The sequence below is a fragment of the Numida meleagris genome, chromosome 18, assembly GCF_002078875.1.
Source record: "Numida meleagris isolate 19003 breed g44 Domestic line chromosome 18, NumMel1.0, whole genome shotgun sequence".
NCBI lineage: Eukaryota > Metazoa > Chordata > Aves > Galliformes > Numididae > Numida > Numida meleagris.
In genome coordinates this window covers 3,448,105-3,462,271 of record NC_034426.1, presented here as the reverse complement: position 1 = coordinate 3,462,271, position 14,167 = coordinate 3,448,105, and the positions used below count along the sequence as shown (strand labels likewise).

The 14,167-nt window shown below is 50.5% G+C and overlaps 2 protein-coding genes across 2 annotated transcripts; both read right to left on the bottom strand.

Moving 5' to 3' along the window:
* C1QBP (complement C1q binding protein) lies at positions 368-3,810 on the bottom strand. Its single transcript, XM_021415824.1, has 6 exons — positions 3,306-3,810; positions 3,054-3,204; positions 2,877-2,967; positions 2,557-2,652; positions 1,776-1,898; positions 368-805 (listed from the first exon to the last, which is right to left on the bottom strand). Exons 1-6 carry the CDS (start codon positions 3,793-3,795, stop codon positions 656-658), a joined length of 1,101 nt encoding a protein of 366 aa, XP_021271499.1. The 5' UTR covers positions 3,796-3,810; the 3' UTR covers positions 368-655.
* DHX33 (DEAH-box helicase 33) lies at positions 4,029-13,556 on the bottom strand. Its single transcript, XM_021415967.1, has 12 exons — positions 13,453-13,556; positions 12,617-12,777; positions 11,765-11,992; positions 10,938-11,108; positions 10,000-10,185; positions 9,196-9,307; positions 8,797-8,956; positions 8,248-8,336; positions 7,560-7,687; positions 6,788-6,991; positions 5,974-6,060; positions 4,029-4,789 (listed from the first exon to the last, which is right to left on the bottom strand). The coding sequence occupies exons 3-12, from the start codon at positions 11,921-11,923 to the stop codon at positions 4,481-4,483; spliced, it is 1,605 nt and encodes a 534-aa protein (XP_021271642.1). The 5' UTR covers positions 11,924-11,992; positions 12,617-12,777; positions 13,453-13,556; the 3' UTR covers positions 4,029-4,480.

Here is a 14,167-nt window from a genome sequence, read left to right as displayed (position 1 = left end):
GCTCCAGCATCTCTGCAGTATTTTTCTAAAGCAGATGCATTAATGCTAATATAATAGGTACGGAAGCACATTCCTATTTAAAAGAGCTCAAAGCCAGGCAACTCCCATTTCAGTTGTACCCCTGGTACCACTACACCCTGCCACAGAAATGAAATCACACACAAATTACCATCACCTAGCTAGCAAAATTCTTCCAACAGCTGGCAGGAAGGCAACCTGTATTTAAAGGAGTTAGTTAGAATAGCCCTGGAGTAAACTCTGGGCTACCACAGACCAGCTCTGCAGCCAGATGTATTAACAGCTGAGGTCAGGACGCACACTAATATCACTTTTTATGGCAGCTGATCAGCATGAAGAGAAACCACTGTTTTTCAGTGAGTTGTTGAACAGATTTTATTTTTCACATTCATTCCTAATGGTACAAAATCCCCCAGGTAGGGTGAGGCAGGTCGGGACAATAATGTTTGAGAACTTGATCTGGGTTGCAACGTAACATAAATACAAACCCCAAAATACAAGTGAGACTCCTCACTCTCCCGTGATGCTTGCGCTTCCAAACTCAGTTACTCTCTGTCTCTGCTGTGAAGATACGCTGGGGTATTGCTGGCTGGAGCACTGCTGTGTAATGCCCACCTCTGAACACTGGTTTCCTTGCTTACTGACATTTGACAAAGCTTTTAAGGTCTTCAAGGAATTTAATGTACTCCTGGTGCTCCAGTGCGGTGCTGAGTTCAATTAACTCATCAGCAAATGTGTTATCCACTCCTCGATCAGCCAGGAAATCCATTAAATGGTCATACAGAGCCTGCAAGCAAGGAACAGAAAACAGCCTGAGCAGAGCACACCTGGGTATGGCTTCTGAAGTGTCTGATTGTAGCTGGCATCGCTGCCTCCCATAGGATCAGGCCAAGCCATGTCCTAGAGATAAGGGACAACAGCCACACACACAGAGCTTTGCCTCTCCCCTCTATATAATGCCATGGGGCCTTGGGGGTACGTTGTGTTGGCAGTATCTGGAAAGGGGAGTATCTGGTGTTTGAGAGACTCAGTCTTTCACCATCTGCACGCCATCTTTTCTTGCTTCAAATCCTACTTAACTACTGCATCACATTTATGCTTGTGGGCTCCCCCGCTGCTCCTAACAGGAACAGATTTGGTACTAGTGCTTAGTGCAGCACGCCGGTACCTGTTATCCTGCCTCCAACTAGTAACAGTAAACAAATGCTTCATTTTAGACTTGGGGAATAGGAGTAAAACATAAATCTTACAGATTTGAATTAATGATGCCTCGAGTCAGAAAGAAAAAAAGCATCACGGGATATTCTAAAGCACACTAAGCAGTCTAATATCAATGCCTTCCAAAGAGAGAGTCACCCCAGGTGCAAAGTTTTAATCACACAATACATGGGCTCCAACTAAGAATTACTTCTGCAAGCCTGGCACTGAGAATATATAAGCAGATGCCAAGTTCTTGGATGTCAGTTTTTAGTGTCACCACTACAAAAACATACCTGGAAAACTCAGAAAACAAAGACAACTACATACGCTCTCCGATAAGCAACAGTGTTTAAAAGTAACAAAGATTAAAATAATATATTTGACCAGGCATCAAAGCGTCTCTACAACGTAATATAGCTGCTTATAAAACCTGGAATTGCTTTCAGTGTGTCAGTCCCAGGCTGAAACGCAAAGGACAGGATCCATGCTAATTGAGGAGCGAGCAGGGAGCCAGGCAAGTGCCCTCTGCAGCCCACAGCCGTGTCAGCAGCACTCACCCAGTCGAGGGAATCTGTATTGAGGGTGTAGTTGGTGTCCTTCCAATCCGATTCTCCAGTGGGCTGAAAGCTGACCTCCCTAATTGTGAAGATGTCACTTTCTTCTTCTCCCTCATGGCCAACCTGAGACAGGAAACGAGACGCAAGACACGTGAGCTCTCATTACAGGGCGCCATCAGCTGACTCATCCTGAAGCAAGGAATGCTACCCTGCAGGCAAAACCTCAGCACCGGTATGAAAACTGCTCCTCTCCCCTCCCAGCACGTGCCTGCAGACAGCACTGACCTGTTACGGTTTGCAAAATAAACCACACAGATCAGCCTGAAGCAAAGCCCTCAGATTCCATTTTCTCCCTTTTTTTTTTTTTAATAAACAAATCTCAGCCTCTCTTTGCAATGCCTCATAGCAGGGAGATTTGCAAGTCAGGGCTGTATTGGATTGTATTAAATCTGCCTTGTTTGGGCCGTTCTTATAAGCCCATCTCGGTTTGCCGTGCTGGTCACACTGCAGTGCCTCCATCCCTTCCCTAACATCACTCAATGAGCTGATCAGAAAACCAGGTCAGGACACCAGGAGCACAAAGGAACATCTCCCCTCAGTTTCCTTACCAAGATAAAGCCCCTTGTGTTAGGAAGAAAAAAAGACTGCATTTTCTGCAGACTCAGAAAACTACGAGACTGCAAACAGCAGCGACACGCAGCATTGGCACCGTTACAATGCAGCACAAAGCAGGGAACGTCCACAGCGCATCACAAAGCCCGGCTGGCAGCGCGCCGCTCACCTCGTCCTCGGGATAATGGCAGTCAAGAACAAGGGTCTGCTTCGTATCGTCCTTAATGACTTCCACAACGAAGTTCGGAGTCGACGTGATATCGGGCTGAAGGAGAGAAGCACCGTGTCAGTGCCGGGCTCTGAGCAGGAGCCAGCGCAGCTGCAGGGCACTCACGCTGCCCCAGCCGGGGAAGGCTGCATGGAGATGGTGTTTGCACTCCCAAACACCGACTGAGAGGGAAAAACAAAGCGGCCCTTAAGGGAGATGGGGACGGGAGGATGGACCGTGCCTCCCCTCGGCGCCAGCGCCCTGCTCCACGCCGCACTCACCTCCTCCTGCTCGTCGGGTTTCTGTTCTTCCGGTGCTTCTTCATCCACCGCGGGCGGGATGCTGTTGTTGATGTTGAACGTGACCGTTATCCTGCAAAGGACACGGGGAGGGGTTAACGCCGTCAGCGCTCGGAAAGCACCCCCCGCGTTTCTCACGTTTGGAATTCCGGCGCTCACTTCTCCCCGGCGACTTTCCGCACCAGCCGGGCCTCGGTGCCGTGCACCTCCAGCTCCCAGCCGCCGGACACCTTGGGCAGCGCCTTGTGCTTCTGGATCTTCCGCTCCTCCTTGATCTCATCGGTCAGGAACTGCGCGAACGCTTTGTCCCCTGCGGCGGGAGAGAAGAGCTGAGCACCGGGACCGCCCCCTCCCCCCCCCCCACACCACCACGTGCGGGCGCGGGGCCGCCGCTCCCCTCCCCCCGCTCACCCTCGGTGTGCAGCCCGCCGCAGCCGCAGGACACGCCGCCGGCCGAGCCCCTCCGCGGGCGGAGCAGCGCCGCCCGCCACCCGCCGCCATCGCTCCGCTGCCAGAGCGAGCGGGCCAAGGGCGGCGGCTGCAGGAGAGCGCGGGGCGGGAGGGACGAGAGCGGGCGGCGCGGGGGCAGCGCGGGGCGCAGCGCGGCGGCGGCGCGCAGGGCCCGTGCGAGCAGCATGGCGCGGCGGGGAGAGGAGGGCGGATGCTGACCCGGAAGTACTCGGGCCACTTCCGGCGCTCCGCCCCCCCCCGCGCCGGGACGCGGGTTCGAAGCCCGCCCCCGGCACGACCTTGGTAGGGGCGCGCCCAGAAGCTTCGAAAGGGGGAGGAGGCGGGGACGGGACGTTTTGCCATCGGTCTTTACGATGGGAAAACAGACGGATTCCTTCTCCGTCAGCTCCCGCACGCTCCCTTGAACAGAGCCTCCGTGGGACCCATCCATGCACCGTGTGCGTGTACCCGGCCACAGCGCTGCGGGGGAGGGCACATGGCCCGGGCCCCTGCACGTGTCCTGCGGCGGTGCCGGGAGCAGTAACTGCTCCCGGCACCGCCGCAGGACACGTGCAGCGGCGGGCCAGCTTTCACCGTTGCCCCAAGCCAAGGGCTGAGGAGGCAATGGGCCGTGGCCCCTCCCTTCTAGAAACAGTAAAAGAAAAAAAAAACACAGTGTTTTCCGCCGTGATATGTAGAAATCTGTATTTTTTTTTTTTTCCCCCCCAAACCATAAAACCTGCCCGGAATACAAACGCTATCATCAAAAAAGATCAGGTCCGAAGATGCACCTAGGATCCTGTTTCCTCATATACAAGCCTGTTCCATTTCAGCAAATGTTAAAAACCGGGCCTGTGGCTCCAGCTCCCCTCTCTGCCACCCCCAGCTTACGCTTCTCCCACACCGAGCACATGCTGTGATCCCCTTTCACAGATCAGCTGTTAAGAGGAGAATTGTTCAACGCCGTGGAGACCCGCGAGGTCTGGCTCTCCCAGAGATGCCGTTTTCCTCTAAGGTTTGCCTTAGACCGGCAAGACAAAACCCTCCAGTTCCTCCACGCCCCCTCATTACAAGATGGAAAACAGTCGTGCAGAGTGAGCCTGACAGCCCTGCACCTGGTGGTCCCGCAGCCCGCCTCAGTTCTTGGCCGCTCTGAGTTTCCTGCGGAAATAGTCAGGCGCTGCGTCGTACAGCCAGTCCGCATCCACCACGCACAGGTCCCGCATGTAGCACTTGTTGGTGTGAAGCAGCCCGTTGTAAACCACGCACGAGGGTTTGCAGTGGAAGAGGACGGAAGAGGGGTGGATGGCCACCAGCTGGTGAGAGTTCACAGTGCTGTAGGTGCCGTCCGGCTGCAGCTCGGCGGCGTTCATGAAGAGGCTGTGAGCCAGGCAGCGGCGGACGTTTGCGGTGTCGGAACGGGAGGACTCCATGGGCATGGCTAACTGGTTGGCAGCGAGACAGACAGACAAGGCAGCCGGTCACATCTTACAGCACCCCGCAGCACGGGCCCAGACATCCCTAACAACACATCTAACAAGGCCAGGCAGCGTGCAGCTGAGCCTGGAAGCACAGATCGCTTCCCGATACTCCCTCTGCTAGCTTCAATCCAAAAGAGCTTGATCCCACAGAGCTAGCTGAAGCACTACCCCAGCTTCACTTGCAGGCTCTCAAAGAATTCTTTCTGCCTGGGTAAAGGCAGGGGACAGGCTGTGCCTGCTGCTCCATCTGGGCTGGCATCCATGCTTTGCATGGAAACAGCAGCCCTGGCAAGGTCTGTGCACTCCTAAACCTCCAGTGCTACTGTGCCTGTCCTACCCACCCTGAAAGCCCACTCCCCCTCCTGGGCAGCCTGGAGGAGAGCTGGAGGCCACAGCATCAGGCATGCTGCAGGGAACTCTGCCATCTGCACACACTGCAGTGCAAGAAAACGCTCGCTGCAGTGTTATTTGTTGTCACTGCACTTGTCCAACAGGATTACAGTGGGGAGTTATTCTCACAGTGTCCTTGTGCTGAAGAACAAGCGTGTACGTGCACCCCAGTGGGGAAACAGCCCCATTTTAACGGGCTTCTGAAAGCAGGCAAGATTGTGTCCTAAACCCACCTGGCATGTGAAATGTAAAAGAACCACAGGGAACTCAGCCCAGGTATGTGCTAGGCTAATGCAGACTAGGAGCAAGGAGATGGATCACAGCACTGGTTGAGAATCTTGAGAATGAGTTTCAGGTGAACCAGCGCTCACAGTGGGACAGTGGCACCCAATGGCAGCTCCCCCATCACAAATGTCTGCAGGTAATTCAGGAGCAGCTCCACGCTGTGCCTCACATTGTGCAACCGGCAGGAACGCTGCTGATTTGAATGCTGCTGCTAAACTGAATGCCTGACTCCAGGAAGAAATGAGTAACCATGGGTTGCAGAGCCTGATACCACTCAGCGGCACATATAGCACAGCTACCTGAGATTTTGGGATGCAGCTGCAGTCAGGACTTCTACCTGACTGCTTCTGAGAACCTGAAAATACAACCACGTTTTCCTCCCCCTAGGACGCGAGGCAAAAGAAATCAGTTTGGGGACAAACAGAAAAAAGCAAACAGAAGAAATAGAGAAATGCAGCATGGGAACTAGTTACCTTTACACAAATGTCCCTGAGCTGAGCTCTCACGTCTGACACGAGCATCATGTTCCTGCCGTTGACAAAGTTCTCTTTGCACCATTCCTGCAGCAGAGACATCAGGAGTTAGAAGGGACTGCTCCTTCACCCAGGAAGCACAGCTGGCTTTGGATGCATGCAAAGAAGATTCCTCCAAAGACACAGTCTCTCTCAGAGAAAATCACTATCTCATTTCCTTGTCGGACTGGACTACCCCTGCTTACTCCCCCTTCCCACAGCGCCAAGAAATTGCCTGTTGCTGTTCTCCTCCTACTCAGAGCTGCTCTGCAAGGTCACTGCGTGCTGCAAAACAGCACTTGATATCCCACAGGTGGTGAAAACAAATCACACAAGAGTAGAGATGTTGCAAAGAATGGGATACACTAGTCTACAGATCTACAAATCAATCGGAGAAATTTACAGAATAGCATAAATAAAAAAACCCGTTTTTAAATATGCTCAGTGTTTTTGCAGCGAATGGAGCACGTCTAGGTATTTAGCAGCAAGTCACAGCACCCTCCCACTCCCTCATTTCCAGCTGTAACCAGGCTCTGTGCTTACAGAGCTGGTCTCACAGAGCTCTGATAACCAGTTCTGCCAGCGCCTTCTGGGGAAACCTTTGGCACTGGAACAACTTTCTCTGTTACCCCACTGTAAAGGATGAGTAAGATCTCTGTTGTCACAGGTGCTTTGGAAGGATGCAGACTGCATCAGCTGTGAAGGATGCAGATGTCACTGCCGTAAGCCAGAAGAACTCCTCACCACCACAACCCCTGGAATCAGAGCATCCTACCTTGTTGCCGCTGACATTTTTGAAGGCTCTGTACACGTTGAGCAGGGTAAGGTGATCCCCCTCACTGGAGATAAATTTCTTCCTGACAGATTGCACCTCGTCCCGCCGGGCCGGGGGATTGTACAGGACACTGTCCACTGATAACAGCGATACAATGGTCAGAATCTCTTCTGTGCAATGGAACTTCGGGGACAGGAGGATGGTCTGGAAAGAAGACAATTTATTTTTGGTTGACCAAATGCACTCCAGGTGGGAAGGCCTCTCTGTTCACTGACAGCCCAGGAACTTTACCAAGCATTGTTCAGGGCAATTTCATACACGTTGGGGCTTAGGGACAACTTCATGTCCTCCTACAGAACCACCAAGCACCTTTAAGAGAAACTGTCATGCTCTTTCTTGAGACCAGCCACTTCAGATGCAATACAAACACGGTGCCCCAAATCCACTGCTGTATCAAACACTTCCCGAAACTGTCAAACCATGCTACAGGCAATCCCAGGAACAGCAAGGGAATTAGCCTTGTTTCAGCTTCAGGTGTGCCAGAGGAAATAAAGCAGCTTTTAAACATCTCCTTTAAATGAGTAAAGGACAGGTAAACCAGCACTGCTGCTGTGAAGGAAGCTGTGCTTCATTAATGCACTGCAAATATAGTGGTACAGCTGCAGTCACCCCAAATTCTAGACCTTGTTTTTGGTGGTTTGAAAGAAAAATGCTAACGGTGCTGGGAAAAGTAGGTGAAATAAAAGTCAGCTAGTTGTTCTGCAGTTCTTACTTTAGAGAACTTTGGTTCCAGCGGGAAGGCTGCCATCTTCCTTCCCAGGGGAGTTAGGACAAGCTGATCTTCCTTTCGCTCCACAGCCCCCAGCAGGTCCAGCTGCTCAACTGCTGCTTGAATAGCATCTGTCAAAACAAGAAGGTTTGGGCTGAGACATAAACATCACTGCCAGCACCAGCCAAAAGGACCAGCAGCGACCATCACCACCTCTTTCCCCAGACCAGAGGGACAAATACTTTCAGTTTATCAGTTTAGAGAAATGAATGCCCCAAGCAATGATGTATCCCCCTTTGTCCAGCGGAACAATCATCTTTTCCAATTTATGTAGCAAGAAAAGAAGCAAAACTAAAGCCACCATCTCTAGCTTTGAGCAAAAGTCATGTGAGATTCTCTATGGCTTTTCTTGGTGTAGTTCTTTACTAAAAAGTGCTCCTTGCTCTGTTTGGAAGCTGGGCTCTCCAGCTTTCTGCTGTAACCACGACTGCTCTGATGAGCACAAGCAATGAATGAACCTGAGACTTTGGGACCATGAGCATATGCAGCAGAGAGAGACAGCTCCCTTTCTGCAGCCCTTGCCTTCCACATTCCATCTTCTCAGGCTGCCTTGAAGACATTATTTTTAAGCAATTCCTTAGGGACCCATTTTTCTATTTTTTTCCCCAAGACTGCTTATGTAAGCACTTACCAGGAGATGGTTTGGACATGAAGTCAAAGGTGAGTATGTTGGGAATTCTCAGGGCCAAGAGCTGAAGCAGCACACTGGCCAAGTTACACCTGCATAGGCAGAAAAAGACAACTGAGATTACCTCATCTTATAGGCAGGTAACAGAGTCAAAAAAAAAAAAAAACCTAAAAAAACCTAGGGAAGAAAGTGAACCGTGTCCTCAGATCTGTGCTCCAACTATTCCAGTGCTGCGAACTAGTCCAATGACAGCTGGTGAAACCTGACTTCCTGAACAGTCACACCCTACATCCAGTTATGCTGGACCCCAGACCCTTAATTAAGGCCAAGTACCCAACCTAGAGATGGACTCTCAAGTAGCTTGCCAACTGCCCCAATGGACAGCATAAAGATGACTCCTGATGGAGCCTGCAGGAGTGGCACATTCTGTATTATGTTAGCTCAAAAGTGGGAGAGGTAATAACAGACTGCTAGTTCTGATTGAAAGGAAAAACTCCCTAGCCAGACCTCTCAATTCTTTGATATTAATAATTTCACACCACATGTTCTCACCTCTGTATCTCAGGTACTGTCATTTTGTCAAACTTCTCAAACTCATCCTCAGTGTAGAGCCGGTAGCAGATCCCACTGTCCTCTCGCCCTGCTCTCCCTGTTCGTTGCCAAGCCTGGGCCTTTGACACTCGCTGGACTGCCAACACTTCCAGACCAATTTCTAAGTATGGAAAAGCATCATTTCCGTCAGTGATCGCATAGTACAGGAAAAAACATTAACTTGTGAAGTTAACAAAAAATCCCAGGAGTTTCCTACCCAACTACTGTACACATTTAAAACCGGGGATGTTAATTTAGACAGTGCAGAGGGTGCTTTAAATCAGCTGCCAACGGAACATACTGCCTCAAAACACCCAAACTTCTACAACAGCATCTCCGTTGTTCCCCAGAGCTCCTCACCAGGGTTGTACTTCTTTGCTTTGACCATGCCGGTGTCCACAACATACTTGATACCCGAAATGGTGATGGAGGTTTCTGCGATGTTGGTGGAGAGGATCACTTTGCGGCATCCCTAAGAGGAAGAGCAAACTGAAACCAGTCAGAAGCCATCTTAGATTTGCTGCAGTAGAGAAATGCCACTAATTTCAGCCAGCATACTACTGCAGCATGCCACAACCACATACTTTGTTTGCTATACCAGATCTTGTAAATGGAGAAAATCTCTGGTTCCTAATCAGTTTCTGAAACATGCACCTACGCTTGTTGTAATGAAATACACTACCTGGGAGAAGAGTTATCAGTGCATCTTTAAACCACTTTGGTTCCATTTCTATCACAGGCACAAGATCTAAGTTCCTGTTTATCTGCTGGATAGGTACAAAGGGGGCCAAGGCTGCACAATTTCCTATTCTTACGGCCCTGCCAAACATGTCCAGGTGCTCAGCTTCCTTAGCATTTGGCCGGCCTGCCATAGTGTTTTTTTCTGTTATACTGACATACAGTCATGCAAAATAAGGCAAATTTCCAATCCTCTGCCCCTTTTCCCTGTCCCTAATCCTTCCTTCTTTTCATGATCCCAGACAACTTATCCTATGTCTCTTAACTCCATCAAAGCTACATCATCTTATATCGCACTGGAATCTTTCAGCCTGAAGTCAGTGGAGACAGTTCCTCACCTGTTTTAAGCCCTGAAATTCTATGTTTATTTCCAAACACTCACGCAAGCAGACAAACTTGTTCTGTTTGCCTATCGCATTCCCTCACCTTGGGGGCAGCCTGAAAGACTCGGAGTTGCTGAGAGTAGGGCAGAGAAGCATAAAGAGGCATCACTGTCATCTGTGGGCAGCCATCAGGGAGATGCTTGGCAATGTCTCGGCAGGTTTTGGTCATTGCTTCAATTTCTTCCTGACCGGTTAGAAACACGAGGATGTCCTGAGAAGAGGGTGCTTCCTGGAGCCAGAGGAAAAAGCAAATGAAAAGTTACAACAGATTGGAGAGGGAGGGAGAGCTGAGCTTGTGATATCAGCAAGTCTTCCAGTATGTTGTCCTGTTAGCAAGTCAGCAAAGCATGTAAGAAAGAAAAGACACGTTCCATGCAAGGTGTAGATCAGTCTTAAGATTCCAATGGATTCACCAGAGGTGAAGGGTTAACAGCACTTCACAGCATTGGGTCTTAACAAGGATGGAGGAATCACTCAAATTCACCTACCTGTCCAAAACATGCAAGGGAGAGGGCCAGCAAGCACCCAGGTACCAGTCAGTAAACACAGAAAACTCAGGTGAAAGAAACATTAGGTATGAACTAATACCAGGGAGCTTTGCACAGCAATCTTTTTTCAACTCCAGCCTTGACGTAGAAGCCCCATAATTCTACCAACACGAGCATCTTCAAAGCATTAAACACAGGATAACAAGCAGTTTAATTAAATGATTTAACTATCTGTCAGTTTTGCATTCAAACATCTAATCTCATCTAGCTGTTATTTTAATAGATTCCTACTTGCTAACCTAGCATGCTCTGCAGTTACCCACTTTTCCCAGAGGATGCAGTGAGCGCTTCAGAGGCACCTGAAATTCAGTGGCAGCAAGCTCAAGCCATCTCCATGCTAGACGGGCTGAGAGCCGATGCCACAGCAACCTGAGCCCCCCCAGATGACAAACAATGGCACCAGGGAGGTGCAGACTTAATGAGAGAACCACACCTGGTGGATCTGGAAGACTGACACCAGTGCTGCTTGGAGGTAATCGCTCTGAGGCTGTTTGGTGTAGAAGACCTGAATGGGATGTTGCCTGCCTTCTAAATAGAGAACAGGAGCTCCATTGAAGTACTGGGAGAACTGATCGACGTCCATCGTAGCTGACATGACAACCACCTACAATATGAGCATAAAGTGGGTTAGCACTGCAGTTCAGATCCAGAGGAGACTTACTGGTCAGGACTAACCAATAGTCAGCTTCCTGAGGCTGCAATACAGACTCAGAACAGCAAAAAGCACACACAGTTTGGGATGGAAGTGATCTTTGCTTGTGTAATACCAAAGCCAACAGCTTTAACAAGTGTGATGTGCTGGTATGAGAAAATGAGTGAGAAGGCACAGTAGAGTTCTCTTCTGACACTAATAAACAGAGCTGAGCACCCACAAAATGAGGCTGCACAACAGTCTGTTGAACATGAACATGCCTTCCCCATCAAAGCCAAGGTGCATGCGTGCAGGCCATTGTGCAATTTGCACACATCTTCAGATGAGCAGTGTGTGCATGCTCCAAATCACGACCTGACACATACACACAATCTCTTTCCTCAGTACAAGCATATCATACAGCTGCAATAAGAGACAGAAAGCTCCTGCCTCCGAGGCACTCTCAGCAACACATCGTAATTTGGCCACCCTAAACTATTCAGATGTAAAGGGATTTTTCAGGAATGGAAAATATGCAAGGCTAACATTTGAAACACACTGTAAACTCCAGTTGTTGCTCATAGAGCGCAGAGTCCAAGCCCCATCCCTGCCATCCTAGCTGAACATACTTTTAGGGGCAGTTTGCCCAATTCCTTTCGCTTCTTTTGCGCAGCTTTCACCACTCCAAAGAGCACATCAGTATGGATGGTCCTCTCATGGGCTTCATCCAGGATGATAACGCTGTACTTCCGCAATATGGGATCCCCAATGGCTTCACGGAGCAGCATGCCATCCGTTAAGAACTTGATTCTAGTTTCATCAGATGTAAGGTCATCGAAGCGCACAGTGTAGCCAACCTAAGGAAGCGATCGTTACAGAAAGCATAAACACAAAGTTATTTACATTCCTCATTGCTGTTGTACCACAAAGGAGAACCACAAAGTGCCACATATCAACCAGACCAACGTGACACCCAAAGGAAGCTCCCAACACTGCAGCCCATAACCTTTATCCCAACTGGAAGCTCATCAGAAATACTATAGGTTTCCTCTCCTTTAGCCTGTACTAGAAACTACCGCACGCCCTCTGAACCATTTTATTTATGGGAAGTTCTTTTCCTCCACTTTTCTCCCACAGGTTCACAGACCTGCAAAGATTCAGCTCTCCGCTCTCCTTTACTTCTGATACAGGGAAGAAAAGAAGCGATAAAAAGAGAGTGCATTTTTTGTTTGTTCATTTTATTCATTAACCGGTATTTTTCCAAATAACAGAACACAGATAATCACCAAATAAAGAACTACAGTCAAACAGGAGGTTCCCCTGAGCCACAACAGCAGCAAAAAGCCATTTTTTTTTCCATTCAAGCGTATTACTGAGGACTACCTACCACACTTAGAACTCCAGCATTTTTACCTTATCCGTTCCATTAATGACACTGCAGCACTAAAACAGCTCTCTGAAGTCCCTGGGAAGGCACCTACCAGTTTCCCCAGCTCCGTCCTCTTCTCATCCGAGACTCTGGTAGCTAAGGATATAGCTGCTACTCTGCGAGGCTGTGTCACAGCAATGATACCCTGGCGGCCAATTCCTGCTTCATAGAGATACTGAGGGATCTGAGTGGTCTTTCCTGAGCCTGTTTCTCCTGAAGAAGATCAAGGGAATAGAAATCAGAATTGCAGGCATTGGAAGGGATCTCTGGAGATCATCAAGTCCAACCTTCTGCTGAAGCTGGGTCTCTTTGTCGTTCTTTGTATGAGAGATGCTCCAGGCCCCCGATCATCTCTGTGGCCCTCTGCTGGACTCTCTAGGAAACCCTTGTCTTTTTTGAATTGAGGAGCCCAAAACTGAGCACAGATGCGGGAAAGCATCTAGAGCATCTTCAAACAAAAGGTCCCAACTCATTTCTTACGCCAACTTTTAATTGATGGGGAAGCTGAAGGCAGGAAGCATTTGGACAAGCTGCCCAAAGCCACACAGGAAGCCAGCAGCAGGGCAGGCACGGACCCAGCACCGCGCTCCAGCCACAGGAACCCTCCTGAGCACAGCTCACTTCACCCAGCTGAAACTCCCGGGAGCTACGAGACCCTGGGAGCCTTCAGACCTCGACAGTCCGACAGGGAGCTGTGCTCGGACCCGAAGGGATCGCCCCAACGCCGCTAAGCGCTCCTGAACGCGGAGCTGAGATGTCCGCTGACGAGCCGGATTTCCCCGCCGCGGCTGCGTCCTCCCTCAGCGGACACCTGAGGGCCGGCACCTCAGCAGCGGCACCTCACTGCAGTTACCTCAGCGCCGCCCCCTTCCCGCCCCGGCCGCTCACCGATGAGCACGGCGCAGTCCAGGCCCCGCAGCTGGCTGAGGAGCGGCCCCCGCGCCTGGAAGATGGGCAGCTCGCGGCGCTGCGAGGCGGCGGGCGGCGGCGGGGGCCGGNATAAATTTTGTGAGTTATTTAGGCAACATAATGCCCATACAAAAGTGATGATGTTTTATTAATTCCATAAATGACAACTGAACAATCTGGCTTGGATGGTACTGAAGATCTGGGTAAAAATTACATTTAAAAAGAAGAAAACGGGGGGGGGGGGCAGCATGGCGGGGGAGCACCGTCAGCCGCTCCGCACGGGGCACCGCGCCGCCATCTTGCGGTGCCCGCCCTCAAGGCGGCGTGGGGCGCGCGGAGCGCTGGGAGCGGCGGGCGGAGCGGTCCTTCCCTCCGCGCCTACACAGCCCTACCGGGGAGCGCTAAGGTTCTTAAACACGGAACGAAACGATGGCTTTCATCAGTTCCCCTGCCCAGGACAGATGATGTCTAAATGTGGTTGAACCAGATGAGCTGAGCTCTGACTTCCTTGTGTTTATGAATCAACACGGCTTAGCTCCAACCAAACCCCATGCATGGCCTTGCAGCAATAGAACAAGGGGCAAAAACTGGAACACAGAAGTCCCATGCTAACACCAGCTTTACTGTGAAAATGAGGAAGCGCTGGAGCAGCAGGGATGCTCAGGACCCAGCTGTGACCTGCTGCAGGGAACTG

What these genes read in the sequence shown, in the direction of transcription:
- C1QBP (XM_021415824.1), bottom strand. Translation starts at nt 3,795, where the DNA reads ATGGATGGGTCCCACGGAGGCTCTGTTCAAGGGAGCGTGCGGGAGCTG. An exon ending in CGGCGGGCTGCACACCGAGG is followed by an intron (nt 3,205 to 3,305) that starts GTGAGCGGGGGG and finishes CTCCCGCCGCAG; the next exon opens with GGGACAAAGCGTTCGCGCAG. An exon ending in AACCCGACGAGCAGGAGGAG is followed by an intron (nt 2,653 to 2,876) that starts GTGAGTGCGGCG and finishes TCTCTCCTTCAG; the next exon opens with CCCGATATCACGTCGACTCC.
- DHX33 (XM_021415967.1), bottom strand. Translation starts at nt 11,923, where the DNA reads ATGCTGCTCCGTGAAGCCATTGGGGATCCCATATTGCGGAAGTACAGC. An exon ending in CATGTCCAAACCATCTCCTG is followed by an intron (nt 7,688 to 8,247) that starts GTAAGTGCTTAC and finishes TTGTTTTGACAG; the next exon opens with ATGCTATTCAAGCAGCAGTT. An exon ending in TCAGGGACATTTGTGTAAAG is followed by an intron (nt 4,790 to 5,973) that starts GTAACTAGTTCC and finishes GCTGCCAACCAG; the next exon opens with TTAGCCATGCCCATGGAGTC.